Source organism: Dama dama, chromosome 11 (assembly GCF_033118175.1).
Source record: "Dama dama isolate Ldn47 chromosome 11, ASM3311817v1, whole genome shotgun sequence".
Classification (NCBI taxonomy): Eukaryota; Metazoa; Chordata; class Mammalia; order Artiodactyla; family Cervidae; genus Dama; species Dama dama.
This window is the reverse complement of record NC_083691.1, coordinates 54302115-54325791: the sequence shown is the minus strand read 5'-3', so window position 1 is coordinate 54325791 and position 23677 is coordinate 54302115. Positions and strand designations below refer to the sequence as shown.

Here is a 23677-nt window from a genome sequence, read left to right as displayed (position 1 = left end):
GATGGACAGGGAGGCCAGGCATGCTGGGATTCATGGGGTTGCAAAGAGTCTGACATGACTGAGCGACTGAACTGAACTGAACTGATACTAAAAGGTATGCTCAGAACTAAAAGTGTGACTCTTCTCATCTTTTCTACTCCAAACCCACCATCCTGCCTACACCATTCCCACTGTCTTCTCTAGGGAACCAATTTCCTTAATTTCTGGTTTATCTCTTCCTTCTCCCTATTTTCTGACATAAAAAGTAACACACTATAGATATTCTTGTCTAACTTGATTTTTCCACCTAACAGTATATCCTGGAAATCACTCCATATTTAATAAATTTTCATGTGTACTTAGGTGTATTTTTGGGCTTTTTATTCTATTTCACTGGCCTGATAATGATGCATGTGCCAATACCACAATCTTTTAATTATAGAGTTTATATTTAATACTTAGCTAGCATAGTACCCCAAATAACTTTTCTTTTTTAGGGTTTTCCTAGCTTCCATAAATGTCTATTATTCCTTATAGGCTTTACTATAAACCTAACATGGTCTACAATAAGTTTATTAGTATTATTATTTTATTGGCATTTGTATTACATTTATAAATTAACCTAGGGAGAATAGAAGCCTTTATTACGTTGAGTCATTCCATCTAAGAACATTTATCTATTTTTGTGTCTTCCAGAAGCATTTAAGAAAACTTAAAAGATATTCTTATATAGGTTTTTAAGCATTTCTTACTAGGGTTTACTCCTAAATATATTACCTGCTTTGTTGCTATTACAAATGGAGATTTTTCCACCAGGCAGTTTCAGTATTCTGGAGCAATTTATGTGATACTGTGAATATATGGCCTTTGGTGAGTTGATCTCTTTATATATGGTATTTTGTGAATATATGGTCTTTGGTGAGTTCCCCTGTGAACCCATTTGGGCCTGGTGCTTTTTATAAGGTATTTCTTTAATAACTTCCTCTGTTTCTGTGGATACTGGTAAGCTTTCTATTTCCAATGCTATTAATTTAGATACCCAAGTTTCCCTAAAAATACTATCCATTTAATCTAAGTTTTCAAATTTATTTGGATAAATGTCTGCAAGGTTTTCATATTTATTTAGATAAGTAAATTTTTATTTGGATAAAAATCCCTCATGTTTTTTTTTTCTGTTTCAATGGTTATTTCCTTATTATTTATCATTGATTATGTTAGTTAAGAATTCCATAGCCTAATTTCCATGTTTCCTACTTGATCTGTTTTCTGATGAAAGCTCCATGTTAAAGACTTCTGTTCACAGTAATTCTGTTTATGTACCATTTATGTCTCATTGCATCTCTTTGCCTTTTGCATATCCTGTACTATTTTGTGCATAGAAATTTATAGCCCTGACTCATGGGACCACAAGTCTTGCTTTCTTATGGTTACATTTGCCTTTACAATATTGAACACCACTCCATATTTTCTTTCTCTAAATTCTTTCTCTTACATTGCCCATTTGTTCTTGCATGCTGTGTGTCTTATCCATTAAAGCTTTCAGCATACTAATCATCAGTTCAGTTCAGTTCACTCAGTCATGTCCAACTCTTTGTGACCCCATGGACTGCAGCACGCCAGGATTCTCTGTCCATCACCTACTTCCGGAGCTTGCTCAAACTCATGTCCACGAGTCAGTTATGCCATCCAATTACCCCATCCTCTGTCATCCCCTTCTCCTCTCACTGGAGGAGAAACCACAGCTTTGATTAGATGGACCTTTGTTGGCAAAGTAATGTCTCTGCTTTTTAATATGCTGTCTAGGTCAGTCATAGCTTTTCTTCCAAGGAGCAAGTGTCTTTTAATTTCATGGCTGCAGTCACCACCAGTAGTGACTTTGGAGCCCAAAAAATAAAGCCTCTCACTGTTTCCATTGTCTCCCCATCTATTTGCCATGAGGTGATGGGACCAGATACCACCACTATCATCTTAGTTTTCTCAACGGTGAGTTTTGAATATTGAATTTGAATAAATGTTGAATATTTTCACTCTCCTCTTTCACTTTCATCAAGAGGTTCTTTAGTTCTTCTTTGCTTTCTGCCATAAGGGTGGTTCATCTGCATATCTGAGGTTATTGATATATTTCCCGGCAGTCTTGATTCCAGTTTGTGCTTCATCCAGCCCAGCATTTCTCATGATGTACTCTGCATAGAAGTTAAATAAGCAGGGTGACAGTATACAGCGTTGACGTACTCCTTTTTTGATTTGGAACCAGTCTGTTGTTCCATGTCCAGTTCTAACTGTTGCCTCTTAACTTGCACACAGATTTCTCAGGAGGCAGGTCAGGTGGTCATCTCTTTCAGAATTTTCCACAGTTTGTTATGATCCACACAGTCAAAGGCTTTGGCATAGTCAATAAAGCAGAAGTATATATATTTTCTGGAACTCTCTTGCTTTTTCTATGATCCAATGGATGTTGGCAATTTGACCTCTGGTTCCTCTGTCTTTTCTAAATCCAGCTTGAACATCTGGAAGTTCATGGTTCACATACTGTTGAAGCCTGGCTTGGAGAATTTTGAGCATTACTTTACTAGCGTGTGAGATGAGTGCAATTGTGCGGTAGTTTGAGCATACTTTGGCATTGCCTTTCTTTAGGGCTGGAGTGAAAACTGACCTTTTCCAGTCCTGTGGCCACTGCTGAGTTTTCCAAATTTGCTGGCATATTGATTGCAGCACTTTCACAGCATCATCTTTTAGGATTTGAAAGAGCTCAACTGGAATTCCATTGCCTTCACTAGCTTTGCTTGTAGTGATGTTTCCTAAGGCCCACTTCACTTTGCATTCCAGGATGTCTGGCTCTGGGTGAGTGATCATGCCATCGTGGTTATCTGGGTCATGAAGATCTTTTCTGTATAGTTCTGTGTATTGTTGCTACCTCTTAATATCTTCTGCTTCTGTTAGGTCCATTCCATGTCTGTTCTTTATTGTACCCTTTGCATGAAATGTTCCCTTGATATCTCTAACTTCTTGAAGAGATCTCTAGTCTTTCCCATTCTATTAATCACAGTTGTTCTATTAATCATGCATGCATGCTCAGTCACTTCAGTCGTGTCTGACTCTCTGTGACCCCATGGACCATGGCCCGCCAGACTCCTCTGTCCATGGGATTCTCCAGGCAAGAATACTGGAAAGGGTTGCCATTTCCTTCTCCAGTGACTATTAATCATAGTTGTATGATTATTTAATTACAGTTGCTTTAAATTCTGGGTCTGATATGTCCAATACCCCTGCCATGTTTGGGTCTGATACTTGCTCTGCCTTCTAATTTTTTCCCTTTTTAATACACCTTGTAACTTTTTTTGATAACCGGATGTGATATACTTGGTAAAAGGAATGGCTGTTAATAGGTCCTTAGTTAGAGGATGATATGTGTCTGGGAAGGGGATATATTTTACCTTCATCCTTTGATTAGGTCTCAGTCCTTTTTTGAGCCAGTGCCTCTGGACTGTGAGTATCATAAATGTCTTTTGCTTTTTTCCCCCCTCTCTCCTTAGGTGGGACAGGATGGCTAGAGTAGGCTGGAGTTGTGTATTTCCCTTCCCTCAGGTCAATAAAGACCTAACAATACACTAGCAAATTAAACTCTGGATAACTAATTTCCTCTAAGGGCAGGCCTTGTTAAGAACAGAGTGCTCTGATCTATTTCAAATTATTCCTTTTCCCCTCTCCCTGCTGGAAGCATGAGGAGATCTTTTTCTAATATTTACTGTGAGAACCTGGTTGAGCTGCAGGTAAATTTCATAATACTGTGGGAGTCTCCTATAACTGGGTCCCCTGAGTGTTTTACTCTGAGTTATTAACACTGAGCCTCCAGCAATGTACCAGTTACTATTTTTCCCGTCCTGGCACTGGTTCTCACTGAGATTTCTGTCAATGAATCTCTGCTCTCAGAACCATGACTCCCTGTATATAGTTCTCTGTCCTTTCAATCTTGAGGGCTGTGGTTTTCCCTATGTCCTCGCCTCTCTTAAAGACCCATTAACAGTCTGTTCAATCAATGTGTTCAGCTTTTTACTTGTTAGGATGGAGTGGCAACTTCCAAGCTCGTTACATGTGGGTCTACAAATAGAAAGATCATTCTTATTACCAGCTATCTCTTGGTTGGATGAAACTCAACTTCGTTACACAAAAACTCCAGATCAGCGTCAAGTTCTCTAGGGCATTGTATTTCTAAAACTACTTTTTCTATAACCTTGCTACTTGAAGGACTGGCTTATCTAGATAAAAATTCTTGATTCACACTTCTTTCCCTTGAGTTTCATTAAAAAGTGCTGTTCCATCATCACCTTGCTTTATATGTCATTTTTAAGAAGCCTGATGCTGGTCTAATTTTCTTACACATGTTATGTTATTATTTTGCTTTGAGACCTGGAGGAAATTTTTTTGTTCTTTAAAAGATAATAGTTTCAAGAGTATATATCTCAGAGTTAATTGATCTAAGTCAATTTTCCAAGGTACTCTGTATATAGATTCACAGTTTCTTTTCTCGGGCTATAGTTATTTGCTTGTTCTACCCCTTGTTTTTTTTCTTCTTCAGAGACTTCAATTATATGTATATTATTTCTTCTTTGCCTGTTTTCTATTTTGATTATTTTCTTTCTAATCGTTTTTTTTTTTTTCTTATATCTTGTACAGTGGTAAAGAATCTGCCTGCCAATGAAGGAGACACAAGAGATGTGGGTTCTATCCTTGGGTCAGGAAGATCCCTTGGAACCCTCTCCAGCATTCTTGCCTGGAACATTCCATAGACAGAGGAGCCTGGTGGGCTACAGTCCATAGGGTCGCAAAGAGTCGTACAAAACTGAGCAACTGAGGACATGCACAAACACTAGCTTATTTTCATTCTCTTAGTTGTTTTCTTGTCTTTTAAATTTTAGTTTCAGTTTATTCTCCTTTGGACACTATGCAGTTTATTCTACATTTCTGAGATAATTTTTTCTTAAAACAATACCATTTATATTTTGAATTTTGAATTTTTGAGATGTTATTTCACACATATTCAGACTTGAATATGTGTTTGAGGTTATATACTTGAGTTTACAGTACAGCTTTTGTTTCATGGCTTTGAGGGGGAAGAGAAGGAATATTCATTAGCTTTTTAACTCTTCATTTTTCTGATTTTTCCTTATGGTAAGTTCTCATGTATTTAATATATTTTCATTAATTCAGTTCATGGATTTGGAGTAATTTATAAGATTTATAATTCAAAGGCATTCTATTTTGTTAAGTGTAGCAATGTGCAGATTACTTTATCTTCTGGTTGTGGGGAAAGAGTTGGGTATATTCTGATTTTTTGGTTCTTTTTTGTTTAGCAGGACGTTAACTTTTCAGCAGTTGCTTTATTTCTTCTGCACCACTCAATGCTCAAATAATGACTCTTTTTCCTTTTTTAACCTTATTTTATCCCCTAGAAGTTATGCCATCTTGAATAGCTTGTTCCTTTACGTCCTTTTCCTATCATCAGTGCTCTGATATACTAGGACTTTAAAAAAATCTCTTAACCATCTAGAGATTAAGTAGCACTCAATTTAAAGATAAGACAGGAAGAAAATATGTTGCTCAGTTAATTAAAAATTTAAAGTATTGTAAAAATGGCTTTAGTAAAAGAAAATATACCTTTATTTGGAAGATAATTGTGTGAAAATTCTTATCATCATCAAATACTGCTGATAAGCTTGGACCAAACCCACAAGTTTTTTCTTCCCTTTTGTTGTTAATGTAAGGGCTGGTGAAAGCATCAAAATATGAATCAGGCACGAGATTAGGAACTGATAACACAGTGTTTTGGGAATGATTAATTGCACCTGAAATACCATCCTGTTAGAGAGAAAAGCACAAACAAAAATGTAAATACATATATGGGTATATTTATAAAAAATTTTGAATTTTCTAAAATATTAAAATAAATAAGAATAATTCATTCAACCATACCAAGTACTACATTGACTCTAAGTATATGACAAATCAGAAGACATAGCCCCTGTCTTTAGGAACTATGTTTTCTAGTTGAGAGAGAAACTGATAAGCAAAAAATTGCAACACATTAAGATGAATATATTACATTCATTTGAAATATGAACAAAACCCAGAAAAGTCATAAGGGAAAGAAAGCCAAGATAGGCTTAAGCAAATCAGGGAATGTTTAAAGGGTGGCTAGGTCTTGTCAGGTGGTGTTAGTGGGAAAGAACTTGTCTGCCAATGCAAGAGACATAAGAGACACAAGTTTGATCCCTAGGTCAGGAAGATCCCTTGGAGAAGGCCATGGCAATTCACTCCAGTATTCTTGCCTGGAGAATCCCATGGACAGAGGAACCTGTGTCACAGAGTCAGACACGGCTGACTAGCAGGCAATCAATAAAAGTTCATATTCTTTGAGCAGTAATTTCCATTCTAGATATCTAACTTTAGAGAACAATTATGTATGTAAACAATGATTCATGTGGAATGGCACTCACTGAAGCAATACTTATAGTAAAAACTAATTAAAGAAATACTTTAGTGTTCAAAAATAGAAGAATAGTTAAGTTATAGTATATTTATACAAATGAAAATTAGGCACCTTTTCAAAATGGTGTCTCCAAAGATTGATTAATGAATGACATGGGGAAAAGTTTATAATATAATGCTATAAAGCTTATATAAAAAAAGAGCAGGATAAAACTGGTGTATAAATCCCATTTTAAAATGCATGTGTAAAATCTCATGGCAAGTTAAGTCTGTTTGTATATATCAGTATGTACTAAAACAAAATTGGAGAAAACGTCTAAAAATGTTAAAAGGTTATTTCTATTTGTGGCACATGGGATGACCAATGTTGCTAATAATGTCTTTCTGTGTCTTTCACATTCTCTTCAGTGAGCACAAATTAATTTTTAATTCATAATAAATATAAAATCTATCTAAATGATACAAAGAAAAGGTACTTCTTGAGATGAACCTTAAAAGATGAGCAGGAGCTTCTCAAGTATACAAGACGGGAGTAGAGTTCTTGTAAGTCATTGTATGTGACAGGCCCAAGGAGGGCAGCAGGATGTGTGCTGGAGTGTAAGTGCCAGTGTGGTAAAATGCAGTTAACCCCTCATGAAAGGCCTTGTGAGTGATGCTGAGCTAGTGGCCCAGCATTCCCCAGATTGTGACCACGGACTACCCAGGGTCAGATAAGTTTGGGAAGAAACCTCAGATTAAGCAAAGCTAAACAGGATTTTCCTCTGGATCTGTTAAAAAGACGTTTTCGTATTTGTTAATATGTACATGCATATCACATCCCCCTGTCTCCTAGAATGTCTATCAGTATCTTATACAGCATCCTTTGAAAATGCTACTATAGACAATGGAGAAATTTAATTTTAAGTGACATGATAAGATATGCCTATGAAATAATCTTGCAGTCAGCAATGTAGAAAATGGACTAGAAGGTAGAGAGGCAGGCAGGTGAGAAGAGACTGTCACAGCAGGGATGGGGTTCTCATTGAAGAGAGGTGCAACTAAGGTCAACACACAGGACTTGATCCCAAAGAGCAGATCAGGGCTTTCCTGATGGTTCAGTGAGTAAAGAATTCGCCTGCGGTGCAGGAGACACCAGAGACACTAGTCCGAACCTTGGGTCAGGAAGATCCCCTGGAAAAGGAAATAGCAACCCGCTCCAGTATTCTTACTTAGGAAATCCTATGGACAGAGGAGCCTGGAGGGCTACAGTCCATGGGGTCACAAGAGTCGGACACGACTGATCGACTAAGCACAGGATGACTCCTAGATTGCTGGCTTGGGCATCTGGATACTGCTTTTCATTCAAATACAGAAGGAAAAGTAAGTTTTGGAAGAAGTTGATAAGTTTATTTTGGTGTGTGTGTGCTCGGTTGCTCAACTGGGTCTGACTCTTTGTGACCCCGTGGACTGTGGTCTGCCAGGCTCCTCTGCCCACGGGATTTTTCAAGCAAGAATACTGGAACAGGTTGCCAGTTACTCCTCCAGGGGATCTTCCTAACTCAGGGATCAAACCTGCATCTCTGTTGTCTTCTGCATTAGCATGTGGATTCTTTACCTCTGTACCACCTGAGAAGCCCTTATGTTGGTGAGTTGGACTTAACTGTGGAGATTTCCAGATGGCTCTAAGTCTGGAGCCTAGAATAAAAGTACTGGATGGAAATATACATTTAAAGATGCCATTCTAGAAGCAGTATTTAGAACAATGGGCACAGACACAAGCACCCAGGAAGAATATATAGCATGTGAGGAGGAGGGAGCCTTTAAGGATCACAACAGTCAAAGGTCAGACAAAAAAGATGCTCCAAATAGAGGACTGGAAAGGATGAGATGTGGCACAGGAGTAAAACCAAGAGAAATTTAACCAAGGGGGACTCTATTTCCAGAGGTGGGAGCAGTAAGTAAGAGTCATATGCAATCAGAGGTCTGTCAAACACAACAGGAACAGGAAAGAATTGAAAAATGAGTGTTGGATCAAGTATTCAGGTCAGTTCAGTTCAGTCTCTAAGTCACATCCAACTCTTTGCGACCCCGTGGACTGCAGGGGTCCCTGTCCATCACCAACTCCCAGAGTCTACTTAAACTCATGTCCACTGAGTTAGTGATGCCATCCAACTGTCTCATCCTCTGTCGTCCCCTTCTCCTCCCGCCTTCAGTCTTTCCCAGCATCAGGGTCTTTTCAAATGAGTCAGCTCTTCGCATCAGGTGGCCAAAGTATTGGAGTTTCAGCTTCAACATCAGTACTTCCAGTGAATATTCAGGACTGATTTCATTTAGGATGGACTGGCTGGATCTCCTTGCTGTTCAAGGGACTCTCAAGAGTCTTCTCCAACATCACAGTTCAAAAGCATCAATTCTTCGGCGCTCAGCTTTCTTTATAGTCCAACTCTCACATCCATACATGACTACTGGAAAAACCACAGCCTTGACTAGATGGACCTTTGTTGGCAACGTAATGTCTCTGCTTTTTAATATGCTATCTAGGTTGATCATAACTTTTCTTCCAAGAAGTAAGTGTCTTTTAATTTCATGGCTGCAGTCACCATCTGCAGTGATTTTGGAGCCCCCAAAAATTAAGTCTGCCACTGTTTCCACTGTTTCTCCATCTATTTGCCATGAAGTGATGGGACCAAATGCCATGATCTCAGTTTTCTCAATGTTAAGCTTTTAAGCCAACTTTTCCACTCTCCTCTTTCACTTTCAAGAGGCTCTTTAGTTCTTTGCTTACTGCCGTAAGGGTGGTGTCATCTGCATATCTGAGGTTATTGATATTTTTCCCGGCAATCTTGATTCCAGCGTATGCTTCATCCAGCCCACCATTTCTCATGATGTACTCTGAATATAAATTAAACAAGCAGGGTGACAGTATACAGCTTTGACTTACTCCTTTTCCTATTTGGAGCCAACCTGTTGTTCCATATCCAGTTCCAGCTATTGCTTCCTGACCTGCATGCAGATTTCTCAAGAAGCAGGTTGGGTGGCCTGGTATATCCATCTCTTTCAGAATTTCCATAGTTTATTGTGATCCACACAGTCAAAGGCTTTGGCATAGTCAATAAAGTAGAAATAGATGTTTTTCTGGAACTCTCTTACTATTTCGATGATCCAGCAGATGTTGGCAGTTTGATCTCTGGTTCGTTTGCCTTTTCTAAATCCAGCTTGAATACCTGGAAGTTCACGGTTCACATATTGTTGAAGCCTGGCTTGGAGAATGAGCATTATTTTACTAGCGTGTGAGATGAGTGCAATTGTGTGATTGTTTGAGCATTCTCTGGCATTGCTTTTCTTTGGGATTGGAATGAAAACTGACCTTTTCCAGTCGTGTGGCCACTGCTGAGTTTTCCAAATTTGCTGGCATATTGAGTGCAGCACTTTCACAGCATCATCTTTTGGATCAAGTATTTGGATCAAGGGGTAGGAGACCATAGTTAACCCAAGCAAGAACAATGTCAGATGTCAAGACTTAAGTATATAATTTTTGCTTTAGATGAAGCTCTACGTGCATATGCGTATTTGAAATGCTAAGACTAATGACCAAAATAAGAGTGAGAAAAAAATAGAAAATTCATGATTGACAGTCCTGTTTTTACTGCCATTGGCTAATTTGGGGCTTCATGAAGCAAAATCTTATGTGTGGTGTGAACATATGAACGTGCTTAGCCTACGATTTATCTAGGAATTAAAAATACTTGTGTTGGGCTTCCCTGGTGGCTCAGATGGTAAAGAATCCACCTGTAATGCAGGAGACCCGGGTTCAGTCCCTGGGTTGGGAAGCTCCAGGAAAGGCTATCCACTCCAGTATTCTTGCCTGGACAATTCCATGGACAGAGGAGCCTGGCAGGCTGCAGTTCACAGGGTTGCAAAGAGTGGGACACAAATGATTGACTAACACTCATGTTGGGAGTAGGGTCCTACAACAGGAAAGATTAAGTGTTGAAGTTTTCAAGGCCTATCCCCTGATGCTTAAGGAGAACAGCCAGCTGCGAGCTGGAGAGAGCTTTTTTGTGTTATCTCCTGTACTCTGTCTTCCATGTTAAGGCTATGAATATTCTGGCCTGGAAAGGGCATGAAAATCCAGTGCCTCTCTCATTGGGAACTCCTGAGAGAGAGTCCAACCACAGGGACCTCAGCAGTCTGCTCATTCCTGTACCCTAAACGAGCCTGATGATCTCATAAATTACGGAATCAAAAATTGTTGGAAGAGGAAGCAACCTTAAAACTCACCTGCCTCCTCATTTCACAGATGCATGTACTGAACCTCAGAGAGGTAAGTGGTTTCCCCAAGGTCAAAGAGCCTACTAATTGAAAAGCCAAGACTAGAATCTAGAGATCCTGATTACTAGTGCTTTTGCACCACAGTACACCAGCTAAGGACAGAAAATATAGTCTCCGGTTGGTCTATCAACCTGTGCTTGTACCTGAAGGAGGAAAGCAGAATTCTAAGATATCTTCCCGGATCCACCTTCCCTGGTTTACATGCCCTGTATAATCCCCTTCTCTTGGGTATGGGCAGTATTTGTGAACACGATGGATGCCACAGTCATGATGAGGTTACATTATAGGGAAAGATGAAGGGACTTTGCAGACATAATTGACTGTGCGTTAATCAAGAATGTGATGGGACTTTCATGACCCAGTAGTTAAGAATCTGCCTGCCAATGCAGGGAATACTGGTTCGATCCCTGGTATGAGAAGATTCTACATGCTATAGGGCAACTAAGCCTGTGTGTTGCAACTACTGAAGCCCGTAAGCCCTAGAGCCTGTGCTCTGCAACAAGAGAAGCCACCGCAACGGGACGCAAACACACCACAGTTAGAGTGTAGCCTCTGCCCACCACGGCTAGAGAAAGCCTGCATGCAGTGAAGACCCAGCGCAGCCAAAAGGCCATACATAAATAAATAGATATATTTAAAAAAGAAAGGATGTGCTGAGCCACGGTAGACCTGACTGAATCAAGTGAAAGTTTTTTTTTTTTTTTTCAAGTGAAAGTTCTTAAAAGAGAGATTGGGCCCTTCTCAAAGGAGAGTCTCCAGCTGGTCTTGAAGAAGCAGACATACATATTGGAACTGGATGGTTCTCAGCTGACTTCTCTCAGGAAACCAGGGACTTCAGTCCTATAGCTGCTTAGAGATGAATTTTCACAACAACCTGAGGGAAACTGGAAATAGATCCTTCTCCAGTAAAGCCTCTGAGGAAACCTCAGCCCAGACAACACCCAAAGGGCAGCCTGGAGAGGCCCTGAAGCAGAGAAGGAGCTAAAAGGTGCCCAGACTCCTGACCCACAGAGATGGAGGTAAATACTGCTTTAAGTGGCCAAACTAGTAGCAAGTGACTGCATAGCATAGCAAAAACTGGATGTATGGAAGAAACCAACACAATATTGTAAAGCAATTATCCTCCAATTAAAAAATTAAAAATAGATACCAAAACAATAAAAATCCTCTTAAATGTGACATATTTAAAAAAGATTTCAAAATGGTATTTACAACAGTGATTTCTTGGACTCACATTAGAAGGATGCCTATAAGTGAGTGAGTGAAATCGTTCAATCGTGTCCGACTCTTTGCGACCCCATGGACTGTAGCTATTGGGCTCCTCCATGGGATTTTCCAAGCAAGAGTACTGGAGTGGGGTGCCATTTCTTTCTCCAGAGGACCTTCCCGACCCAAGGATCAAACCCAGGTCTCCTGTATTATAGGCAGATGTTTTAACATCTGAGCCACCAGGGAAGTCCTCTAAATTCATATACAGACTATATTCTCCTGATAGTATACCCTATCAAGCCCCTAATCTGTCTCAAATGAAAGAAAACATGCTCTACTTTCAGATACTTTTTATGTAGATGCCATGCTGTGCACAGAACAATGCTCTGTCTTTTTCTGATGATCATTTTGGAGAAGTGACAATAGTGAACCTGCTAATCATTTAACAGTAGAACAATTGCTTCATTTTCCAAGAAGTTATTTATACACAGACTTAAGGGAGGAAACACTTACCAGAAAATCTTCCAAAGAAGGCTCAAAGAGCAGTGACTGGACTGTCAAAGTCAGTTCTGTGAGAAACATTGGAATGAGAGACTCATCTTCTTCCTGCTTCTCCAACACAGGGGCCCCCTGCAATGAGCACATGTGCAGTGTTATAAAGCTATAAGTTGTTGGTTGGTTAGTTAGTAAGTCGTGCCTGACTCTCTGTGACCCCAAGGACTGTAGCCCGCCAGGCTCCTCTGTCCAAGGAATTCTCTAGGCAAGAATACTGGAGTGGGTTGCCATTCCTTTCTCCAGGGCATCTTCTTGACTCAGGGATCAAACCCATGTCTCCTGCATTGGCAGGTGGATTCTTTGCCACTGAGCCACCAAGGAAGCCATAAAGATGTTAAGTATCAAGGTCTAAAATAAAAAACCTCTGTATTACAGAAGGCACATAAACTCATACAATTAGCTGATTTTATAATGTTGGCATGTCTTTCAAAGAATACTACTATAGAAATTAAAATATAAAGGCAAATATGGAAAGATTATGCAATTATGTAAAACTTCTCTCCTTGGAAAAAAACTATCAACAAAGTGGAAAGGCAAACCACAAACTGGAAAAAATGTATCAGTAATAGATATAGCAGATGGAAGGTTGATTATATTTAAATAGAAATTACTTGATATAGTCAAAAGGAATATATACTAATAACATGATAACTGACAGTAAACTTAAATAGAAAAATGGGCCAAGGTCATAATCTGAAATTTTTTAAAGGAAATGCCAGTCAACATCCTCTTCTTTCTCTTTCTCTTGTTACTTTATTCAGTAACATTTCTCGAGTATTTACTGATTGCCAGACAGAGCTGAGTATTCATGTAAATCGCATACCAACCATATGTAGTGGGTATTAGTAGGTATCATTATTACTCCCATAAGAAAATAGGATCTAGAGAAGGTAAAACATTTCATTCAGGACATACTGCTTCATAAATGACAGACCAGAACAGACACCCAGGTTTTTCTCATCACAACACCTATCCCCTTGTCCTTGTACAGGGGTGGTAGTTAAAGGAACATAACACTTTAAAGTAGTGATACACTACTTTACATCCATCAGATAGACAAAGACTGAAATGAATGCTAACATCTAGATTGCATGTGAGCAAAAGCTCATCCTTAAACCTTCCTAGGAAGGTTGTAAACTGACACAAAAATTTCTGGGAATTTATACACCAGTTCCAAAAGTCTTAATGAGTGAGCATATTTCTGACCCAACAGTTCCAGATCTAGAAATTTCTTCTAAGGGGAATAAAATCAGAGACGCATGAAAAATGTATAGACAAAGATGTTCTTTGCAGCATTATTTAGAGTAGTGGAAAAGTGATCAACAATAGAAAACTATTTACAAGATGTATAATACATTTCTATGTGAGAATGTTATATGGAAAAAAATACAAATTGACTTGGGAGATTTTTCATAATATATTGTGAAGTGGAAAAAGCAGCTGATAAAACAGTAAATAAAGTATGATTCTCTTTTCACCCTTGGAAATAGATGTCTTGGTATAGTAGAGAATGCTTTTCTTTGCGTATTTCTGTGTTTTTCAAATTTTCTGCACTTAGCATATATTACTTTTATAATTAGAAAGATAAATGTTACTTTCAAAATGCGACAGTATTGAGGAAAAAAAGGAACTAAGAACAAGGAAGGAGAGAAAGTAATGAAAAGGCATGTGCAGTTAAAATTCAACTTTTAGAGAAAATGAAAACTATTACAAAGAGCACCAGCCCTTGAAACTGCATAGTTGGGTTTCCTGGGGATATATAGAGATCTGAAGGTAGGAAGCTTGATGAAACCAGATAAATATGTTTGGCTGTGATTTTAGGTACCTGGTATGGCACCATCTTTCATATCTTTTTGCCTTTTCACACTGGATGTGAGAGTTGGACCATAAAGAAAGCTGAACACCAAAGAATTGATGCTTTTGAATTGTGGTGTTGGAGAAGACTCTTGAGAGCCCCTTGGACTGCAAGGAGATCCAACCAGTCCATCCTAAAAGAAATCAGTCCTGAATATTCATTAGAAGGACTAACGCGGAAGCTGAAGCTCCAATACTTTGGCCACCTGATGCAAAGAACTAACTCACTGGAAAAGACCCTGATACTGGGAAAGATTGAAGGCAGGAGGAGAAGGGGACGACAGAGGATAAAATGGTTGGATGGCATCACCGACTCAATGGACATGAGTTTGAGCAAGCTCCACGGGTTGGTGATGGACAGGGAAGCCTGGCATGCTACAGTCCATGGGGTCGCAAAGAGTCAGACACGACAGAGCAATTGAACTAAACTGATGGTGCCATAATCCAGGATCGACTAGGGGAAAGTTTATTGGGATAACAGATAACATGCCTTCTCTCTAGAATGCATTGCTACTATTCATTTGTACTATTTAATCTCAAACATCTCAAATTACTCTAAGATCAACATCCTCCCAAGAGATTATGCACTGAAAGCACCAAGGTTTGCTCCCATGATTTTCTTCTTGCCTCTAAACCACTGTTTATCTCTTTCATTTATACCACTTTACCTGCTTCTCTGCCAGTTCATGCTCACAATGACACCTGAACTATAAGCTTCTTGGGGGCAAGTATTCTGTCTATGCTTTTCATCACTCTGTACCCAACACTGAGCATAGGGATTGGTACACAGTAGATACTTAAGGAATATTTATGGAGTGAACACATGAGGAACCTTTAGCAAATGCCTGTGAGAGTGACTGCAATATTCAGCACAATAGATGTTTTCTCTGCTATTAGATACTTGTTGATATGCTGATTTTCATTCTTCCATTCCGTATGTGCACAGTAGACTGTTTATACTGTGAAACCCTCTAAGCATTTCTCCTACTTTTTCCAGTACACAAAATATAGCATAATTCATAGAGCATAGCAAGCACTTCTCAATGAATCTTGTCCAGTGAATTTTCTTAATTGTATCTGAATTTACCTTTTTATCAGTGACTTCAGGTTTCTCTTCTGTAATCCATTTCTGAATGACATCTGCTGAAGGTGTTCGTTTTAATTTGTCAGTGAGGTAATTCAAAAGAGAGCTAGCAGAATTTACTGTTAGGACATGCATTGTATTCTCAATTAGATAGTCATTTAGACGAATAAAGCTTGAAAAGAAAAAAAACAGCTTCAGTTTTCCATAGTCACTGCATATTTTTGAAAGTGACTCTAAAGCAAGTATTTAAGTTTTAAAATATAATTTCTCTTTGACTTTCTATTTATATTGTGATATCAGGGATTTACTGTCTAGAAGAGTTGTTCTTAGACATTTTTCACTCTAAAACACAAATATACAGCATGAATTTAGCTAGATGTTCTAACCATTCAATAGGGTATTTAATGAGCAATATAGTTATGAAAAAAAGCACATAGCTCATCTAGCCAAAGGGGCCATAAGAGGTTTTTTTAAAGATGCTTTAAAGAAGAAATTAGTAAATACACGTCTGTGACTTACATTCTAATGGTAATGAAATCTTTGCTATTCAGTAATTATTGCTGGACAGCAACTGCTAACCCCAAGATGAAAATTTAATGCTTTCCTACTTGAGTGCTTAGAATGCAAACTGAGTCAGCAAGGCATTAGGAATAACTTTTTATTCTGCTTAAGTGGAGCCTAAGGTGCCTCTAGCCTGTGATAATAGGCTCAGGGACTGCGTCACTGCTTTCTGTTGCAATACAAGCATTATTATTCGATTATCTCACATTTAAGTGTTAGTCATTCAGTCGTGTCCAATTCTTTGCAACTCCATGGACTGTAGCCCACCAGGCTCCTCTGTTCATGGAATTCTCCAGGCAAGAATACTGGAGTGGGTAGCCATTGCCTTCTCCAGGAGATCTTCCTGACCCAGGGATCAAACCTGGGTCTCCTGCATTGCAGGCAGTTTCTTTACCATCTCAGCCACCAGGACTGGAACACAATTAAGGTTAATCAAATAACTGTAAAAGCTGGACCAAGTTAATGAGCACAGAGTAACAGTCATCAGTGTTTTCTAGTGCCACATACACTCTTCAGGTAATATTTGGTTATTTTGTTTGCAAGGGTTACTTGCAGTGATGAAGTTTTAGAATGATGCAGAATCCAGTTGGGTAAGCAGGTGGGTCATAGCTCAGTTGGTAAAGAACCTGCCTGCAATGCAGAAGACCCCGGTTCGATTCCTGGGTCGGGAAGATCCGTTGGAGAAGGGATAGGTTACCCACTCCAGTGTTCTTGGGCTTCTCTTGTGGCTCAGCTGGTAAAGAATCTGCCCGCAGTGCAAGAGACCTGGGTTTGATCCCTGGGTTGGGAAGATCCCCTAGAGAAGGGAAAGGCTACCCACTCCAATATTCTGGCCTGGAGAATTCCATGGACTGGGTTGCAAAGAGTCGGACATGACTGAGCGACTTTCACTTTCACTTCACTTCAAGCAGGTGGAATGTCCTGGTGAAGTCTGGAAGGCAGACTTTCTTCCCTGGTCTCCTGGTGACAAAACCTGCCTCAGAAAGGCGGTGGAACTTGGTGTGGCCACACAGCTGCCTGTAATTCTTTAGGGACCAAGACAGGTGGAGCAGGCCCTCCAGATCCATTGGAAAGTCAAAGTGTCAGTCGCTCAGTTGTGTCCAACTCTTTGCGACCCATAGACTGTAGCCCGCCAGGCTCCTCTGTCCATGGAATTCTCCAGGCAGGAATACTGCAGTGGATTACCACTCCTTTCTCCAGGGTATCTTTCCAACCCAGGGATTGAACCCGGGTCTCCTGCATTACAGGCAAATTCTTTACTGTCAGATCCACTGGAGAAGACTCCAAATCTCTATGTGCCTGGCTTCTCACTACCACCTGCCTGGTGCTCCTGACTGGGCCAGAGGGAGACAAAACCTTAGAGATCAACAAGGAGTTCTTGGTCCTTGGACATACCCACCATTCTTTCTGGATGCTTTGCTGGGTGGCAGCTGGAGGGGTGGGTTTCTGGGGCCTTCATTCAGGTTACTGGGTCCCCCTCATCACTACTAGCAAATCCTGTGATAAAGCTTTAACTTTAAAAAGTTTTTTTGCTGTGCTGTGTGGCATATGGGATCTCAGTTCTCCAACCAGAGATCAAAACCTCACCCTCTGTACTGGGAGTGTGGAGTCTTAATCACTGGATCACCAAGGAAGTCCCGAAGGCTTTGACTTTTAATGAAACCTGAGAAGGATGGAAACTCGAGTTTTTCCTGAAAGAAAGAATAACCATTTACCATGTCAGCCTCATGCAGTGATGCCTTTTGCTGGCCTGCTCTGTGTAGGTCATTTTATCAGAGTCTCCTGTAGGCAACTCAATGAGACTTCCGCTTTCTGGCATTTTAAAAGGACCTGCGAACAACAGAAGAGGCAATAACAATAATCCTTCTGTAAAAATTCCATTTCTTTCAATACGGATTAAGAGACAAGTAAAATTCAAAACTTACAAAATGCTTTGGTTCATGAGATATTTCAGACGCCAGGAAATAACCCAGTTATCCAAACAAATTCCACATCAAAGGATTTCAACTCAACAAAAGATGCTAGACAGCTTACTCATATCCCTTTTAATAGGATCTGATTTTCAGGAACACTTTTACTCTTCTGCCTGCATAAAATTTTCCTTTAGCCTTCCTGCCAGGTGGGGCCAGTCCTGAGATTGTCTATACTAATAGGTCGAACATACATTTAAGCAGAGAGACCCTGAGTCAACTAAAAAATGCTTGTGAAAGAAAGGTTCTGTAAACCAGTTTAGAAATACTATACACAAGCAGGGGTAATGCAAGAAAGATTCAGCATTTACTGTTTTTCCCCCACTTTATAATATACAATGAATTTATAATCTATCAAGCAATGTTTGGAAGAACTGAAATATAGGATCATTATTTTAAACTTAGGGCTTCCCAGGTGCCTCAGTGGTAAAGAATCTGCCTGCAATGCTGGAGACATGGGTTCGATCTCTGGGTCAGGAAGATCTGGAGAAGGAAATGGCAATCCACTCCAGTATTCTTGCCTGGAAAATCCCATGGAAGAGGAGCCTGGTGGGCTACAGACCATGGGGTTGTAAGAGAGTCGGACATGACTTAGCAACTAAACAACGGCAGTTTAAACTTAAGAAAAGTAGAAAGAAAACAAGTTAACATTTCAGAAAGCCACCACTTCCAGTCCAGCGGCATTCTTTCCCTTTCATACCCTCAGAAGATTCACGTGCACAGTCATCAGGAATAAATCCTGCAGCACGCAGAGCAACTCGGCAAGCTTTTCTGACCACATCTTTTGCCTCGTTTCGAAATTCTTCTAGGCGCTCTGTCACCTAGACATTGATGAATATATACCATTAGTGGCACCAAAGTATCAAAAATGGGGAAAAAACTCTTGAAACAGATTTTCTCACCTCTGCTAGCCGTACAACTTGTGCAGCTTTAAATTCTTGCAGGGTGTAGGTATGACATTTTTCTATAGAACATAGTCCCATAAAACTCAATTGATAACACAATTCATTTATTTTAAGGAGAGCTGGTCGCAAATACTGAATGAAAATAAAAAATTATCATTGTTTAGTTAAAAAAAAAGCTCAACTTTTAAGGTATAAAATATTTGGAAAGCAAGAATGGGAATTAAGAAAAATAAATAGCTCTATATGTTAATTTCAGCTACAACTACAAAGAACATACATTAAAAAGGGACACTTCTGAAATTCTATTCTGGAAGTATTTTTTGAGTTATCAGATTCAATTTGTCTGAATTCCTTTCTTTTCATTTTGAATACACATGCTTTAGCTATGAAGTTGAGGGCAAGAAACAGAGGAGTGGGCAATATCTTAAATTTTACTAGGTTTGACTAATAGCTAGTAAAAGATTCTTAGTGTTCCTGAGGACTTTACAATGTCCAGTCACCATGATAATGGAGGTGCCCATCTATTGATCTAAGAGGTTGTAATATAGAACAAAGACAAATGTCACTCTACAATTTCAGTGGGTAACAGTCACTATTAAGAAGCTATCTTGCAGCGTGGTCTGGGAGAATGAGTGGAATTATTTGTGGAATAATGTCACATAATGTAACTTAATCTTCTGCTATGCCATCATCATAAATCTGGGTTCTAGGATGCTGGCTTTGAAGGCACATGTTCCAAGATTGTTTCTAGGTCATTCCTCCTCACTTCTAATCTAATCAGAGGAGGAGCAGATAAATTATATTTTTTAAAAGTTTAATTTACTTATATGTGACAGTGGTTTAAGTATTGTATACAGCACACTCTTGGACTCCTTTCCAGGAGTTTCTAAAACAGGACAAACAATAGTCATTTAGACGTCATGAAATAGTGCTTTAATTATTTATTCTAAGTACAAATAAAAGGAAGTTACAATTAGTAGAGCCCTCAGTGAAGAGATTTATTTGAGAAAACATCTAGGAAGTAATTTAGTCCCTAAGATTCATCTCATGGAGGAATTTTCATGATAAAAGAAGCAAAATACAATATTGTAAATCAACTATGCTTCAATTTTAAAAAGAAGCAGAAGTTTACAGGTGATGTCTCTGAGTTGAAATAAGATATTAAATGAATTAATATGAAAACAGAAGTAGAAATGAGACTGTAATCAAAATTGGGCAGCAAAAGTAAGAAAGTCCAGTGTACTGTGCAGAAAAAGTCTTGAACCAAAAATATAAGTTCTTTTAGTAAAGGGATAATTAGCTAGGATCCAGGTGGACAGCAAAACTGGTATTGATGGTCTGCCAAAAAGTGAGAGTTTGACAGTGGGAATTTGGGATATATATATACACACACACACACACACATATAATCTGAGAAATTACTTTGGCTTAACTTAAATATCTGGCTATCAGCATAAAGGACAAAAGAGAAAGTTGTTGTGAATGTAAGAGAGACTGAAGGTGTTTTGTTTTTTCCTCTCATGATTGCTTCTGCTGTTAGCAAATTTCAGATGGAATTTGGGTTAGGTGGATCATTCCTGGGCTGGTATATCAAGAGTGCCCATTGAAGGTGATAAGCATTAGCATTATTTTAATATTTTATAATAAGTATAAGTAGAATATAACCTTTAAAAATTATAAATCACTATGTTGTACACCTGAAACATGTAATATTATATGTCATTTGTGCCTCAATAAAAATTTAATTAATTAACTGAAACACAACAGTCAAACTACTAGAGTCAATAATAAATTCTGCAAAATTTTAGGAAATAGGCTCAATATACAAAAGTCAATTGTATTGCTATATAGAATATATATATATATACATACACACACGCACGCTGTTTAATATGGGGCTTCTCTGGTGGCTCAGACAGTAAAGAATCTGCCTGCAATGCGGGAGACTCGGGTTCAATCCCTGGGTCAGGAAGATCCCCTAGAGAAGGGAAAGGCTACCCACTCCAGTATTTTTGCCTGGAGAATCCCATGGATGGAGGATTCTCCATCCATGGGGTCACAAAGAGTAGAAAATGACTGAGAGACTAACACTTCAACTTTCACACTTTATACATATATCATTTAGACATATTCTACAATACACATATATTCTACACATATTCAAAATGAAAAAATCCAAAGTGAAATTTAAAAAAACAATTCCACTTACAATAAATAAAGAATAAATAAAATATATTTAATAAATAAATAAATAAAATATTTGGGAATTAATTTAACAAAAGAAATGTAAAATATATACCCTGAAAACTACAAAACACTGTTGAAAGAAACTGAATAAAACCTAATAAATGGAAAAGGACTCTATGTTCACAGACTTGAAAAGTTAAAGCCATTAAAATGGCAATACTTCCTAAATTGATCTACAGATTTGAAACAATTCCTACTAAAATGCCAGTTGGGTTCTTTGTAGAAATTGACAAATTGATCTTAAAATTCATGTGGAAATTCAAGAGTCCCAGGGAACTTACACTTCTTAATTTTAAAATTTACTACAAAACTACAATATTCAAGAGAGTGTGGTGCTGGCATAAGGATAGCTGTAGATCAACAGAAAAATAGAGTTCAGGAATTCTCACATTTACAAGCAATTGCTGACAAAGGTGCCAGGACAATTCAATGGAAAAATAGTCTTGCAGCAAATGGTGCTGGGACACCTGGACAGCCACATGGAAAAGAATGAAGGTGAACTCCTACCTCACACCATCAGCAAAAATTGACCCGAGATGGACTGAAGTCCTAAATGTAAGGCTTAAAACTATTAGAAGAAAATATAGGGGTAAATCTTTGTGATGCGAATTGAAGCAATAGTTTTTTAGATATCATACCAAAAGCACAAGCAGCAAAAAAATGGATAAATTAGACATCATCAAAATTAAAAAATTTTGAGCTTCAAAGGATAGTATCAAGGGAGTGAAAAGATAGCCCATAAGAAAAGTTTTGCAAATCATTTCTCCGATAAGGGACTTGTATCTACAATACAGAAAGAATTTTTACAACTACAGGTAACCCAATTAAAAGTGAGAACAGTATCTGAATTGATAGTTCTCCAAATAAGATTTACAAGGGACCAAACGTATACTAAAAGATGCTCACCACTGTTAGCCATCAGTGAAATATAAATCTAAACCATAATGAGAGGGGTGGGATTGAGAAGGAGATGAGAGGGAGGTTCAAGAAAGAGGGGACATATGTATACCTATGTCTGATTCATGTTAATATTTGGCAGAAAACCACAAAATTCTGTAAAGCAATTATCCTTCAATTAAAAAATTAATTAAAAATATAAAATGATGTGAAAAAAGAAAAAACAATGAGATACCACCACCGCACAACCAGTAAGAAAGACTATAATGAAAAAGGCAGATGTAATAATGGTGAGAAAATGGGGAAACTCCAGCCTTCCTATTTTGTTGGTGGTAATGTAAAATTGTACAGTGGCTTTGGAAAACTGTTTTGCAGTTCCTCAAAATGTTAAACATAGAATAACTGGTCATCTGGCAATTCTACTTCTAAGTATATACCCAAAGAAATAGAAACATGTCTAGACTAGAACTCACATATAAATGTTCATAGCAGCATTATTCATAATAGCCAGAAAGTGGAAGAACCCAAATATCTGTCAATAGGTAGATGGATAAATAAAACATATGTATCCATACAATGTAATATTATTTACCAGTAAAAAGAAATGCCATGCTACTACATAGATGGACCTTGAAAACATGCTAAGTTAAAAAAGTCAATCACAAAGAACCACATATTGCATGGCTTAATTTATTGAAATGCACAGAGTGGACAAATCAAGAGAGAGAATACATAGATTGGTGGTTGATCAGAGATGGGGCAGGGGTTGGGCTGGGGGAGTCAGGGAAACCTGAGGTTAATCAAGGAGAGTGATCACTCTTTTTGGAGTGATAGAAGTGGTCTAAAATAGACCATGGTGATGGTTGATCATTCTATGAATATATTAAAACCATTCAATAGCATACTCTAAATGAATGAATTGTAGGAATTCTATTTCAACAAAGTTGTTATAAGGAAATTTGGGCACAGATGCTAATACGGTTGGTTACTAAAAATAATAAAAAGAAAAATTTCAAGGATATCCCTTCAACATGGTCAGAAAAGAATGAAAAGAACCAGCCCTCCTAGTTAACTTGTAAATATAAGACTAGTGGTGTGTGGTAATGATAGCATCTAATATTAATAGATATTTAAACAAACAAAATGAGTCTTTTGGTAGTATCAACCTAAGATTAAAATGATGTGAACTTTCTAGTCTGCTTGGACTACATTAAAAAGAAGATATTATCAAGGTCAAAGGACTATTGGTATGAATGATGGGCAAAGAGAATGGCAATCTCAAGTACATGATATAAGGAAACAAACTTAAGGATTGAGAGGCTAAAGGAAGGAAGAACTATTCTATTTATCTAGGAATAAATTAATGAAATATATAATGACCAAGACACAGTAAAAGATGAAAGGTGGTAAAACAGTGGTAAAATAGGTTCAAATGATTGATAGATCCTTAGTGAAATTAGAGGTCTAGGGCTGAGTTTGATATCAAGAAAGATTAGAATCTTTTCGACAACTCAGAATGCTTGATTGGATGGAGGACTTGAGATGGTACATCTTATATACCTGTCTTTGTACTAACATCTTATGCGAGTTGTATTCCTTTCAAGTTCATTTATTGTGCA

The 23677-nt window shown here is 38.3% G+C and overlaps 1 protein-coding gene across 1 annotated transcript in view; it reads right to left on the bottom strand.

Annotated features, from left to right (window-relative positions):
• Window positions 1-23677, bottom strand: part of DNAH6 (dynein axonemal heavy chain 6) — a 270144-nt gene that overhangs the window by 219044 nt on the left and 27423 nt on the right. The window contains exons 5-10 of the mRNA XM_061155236.1: window positions 18912-19046; window positions 18710-18830; window positions 17755-17869; window positions 15482-15650; window positions 12499-12615; window positions 5635-5835 (exon numbers count right to left, since the gene is read on the bottom strand). Of these exons, the coding sequence (XP_061011219.1) occupies window positions 5635-5835; window positions 12499-12615; window positions 15482-15650; window positions 17755-17869; window positions 18710-18830; window positions 18912-19046 (858 nt within the window). The remainder of the gene's footprint in view (window positions 1-5634; window positions 5836-12498; window positions 12616-15481; window positions 15651-17754; window positions 17870-18709; window positions 18831-18911; window positions 19047-23677) is intronic.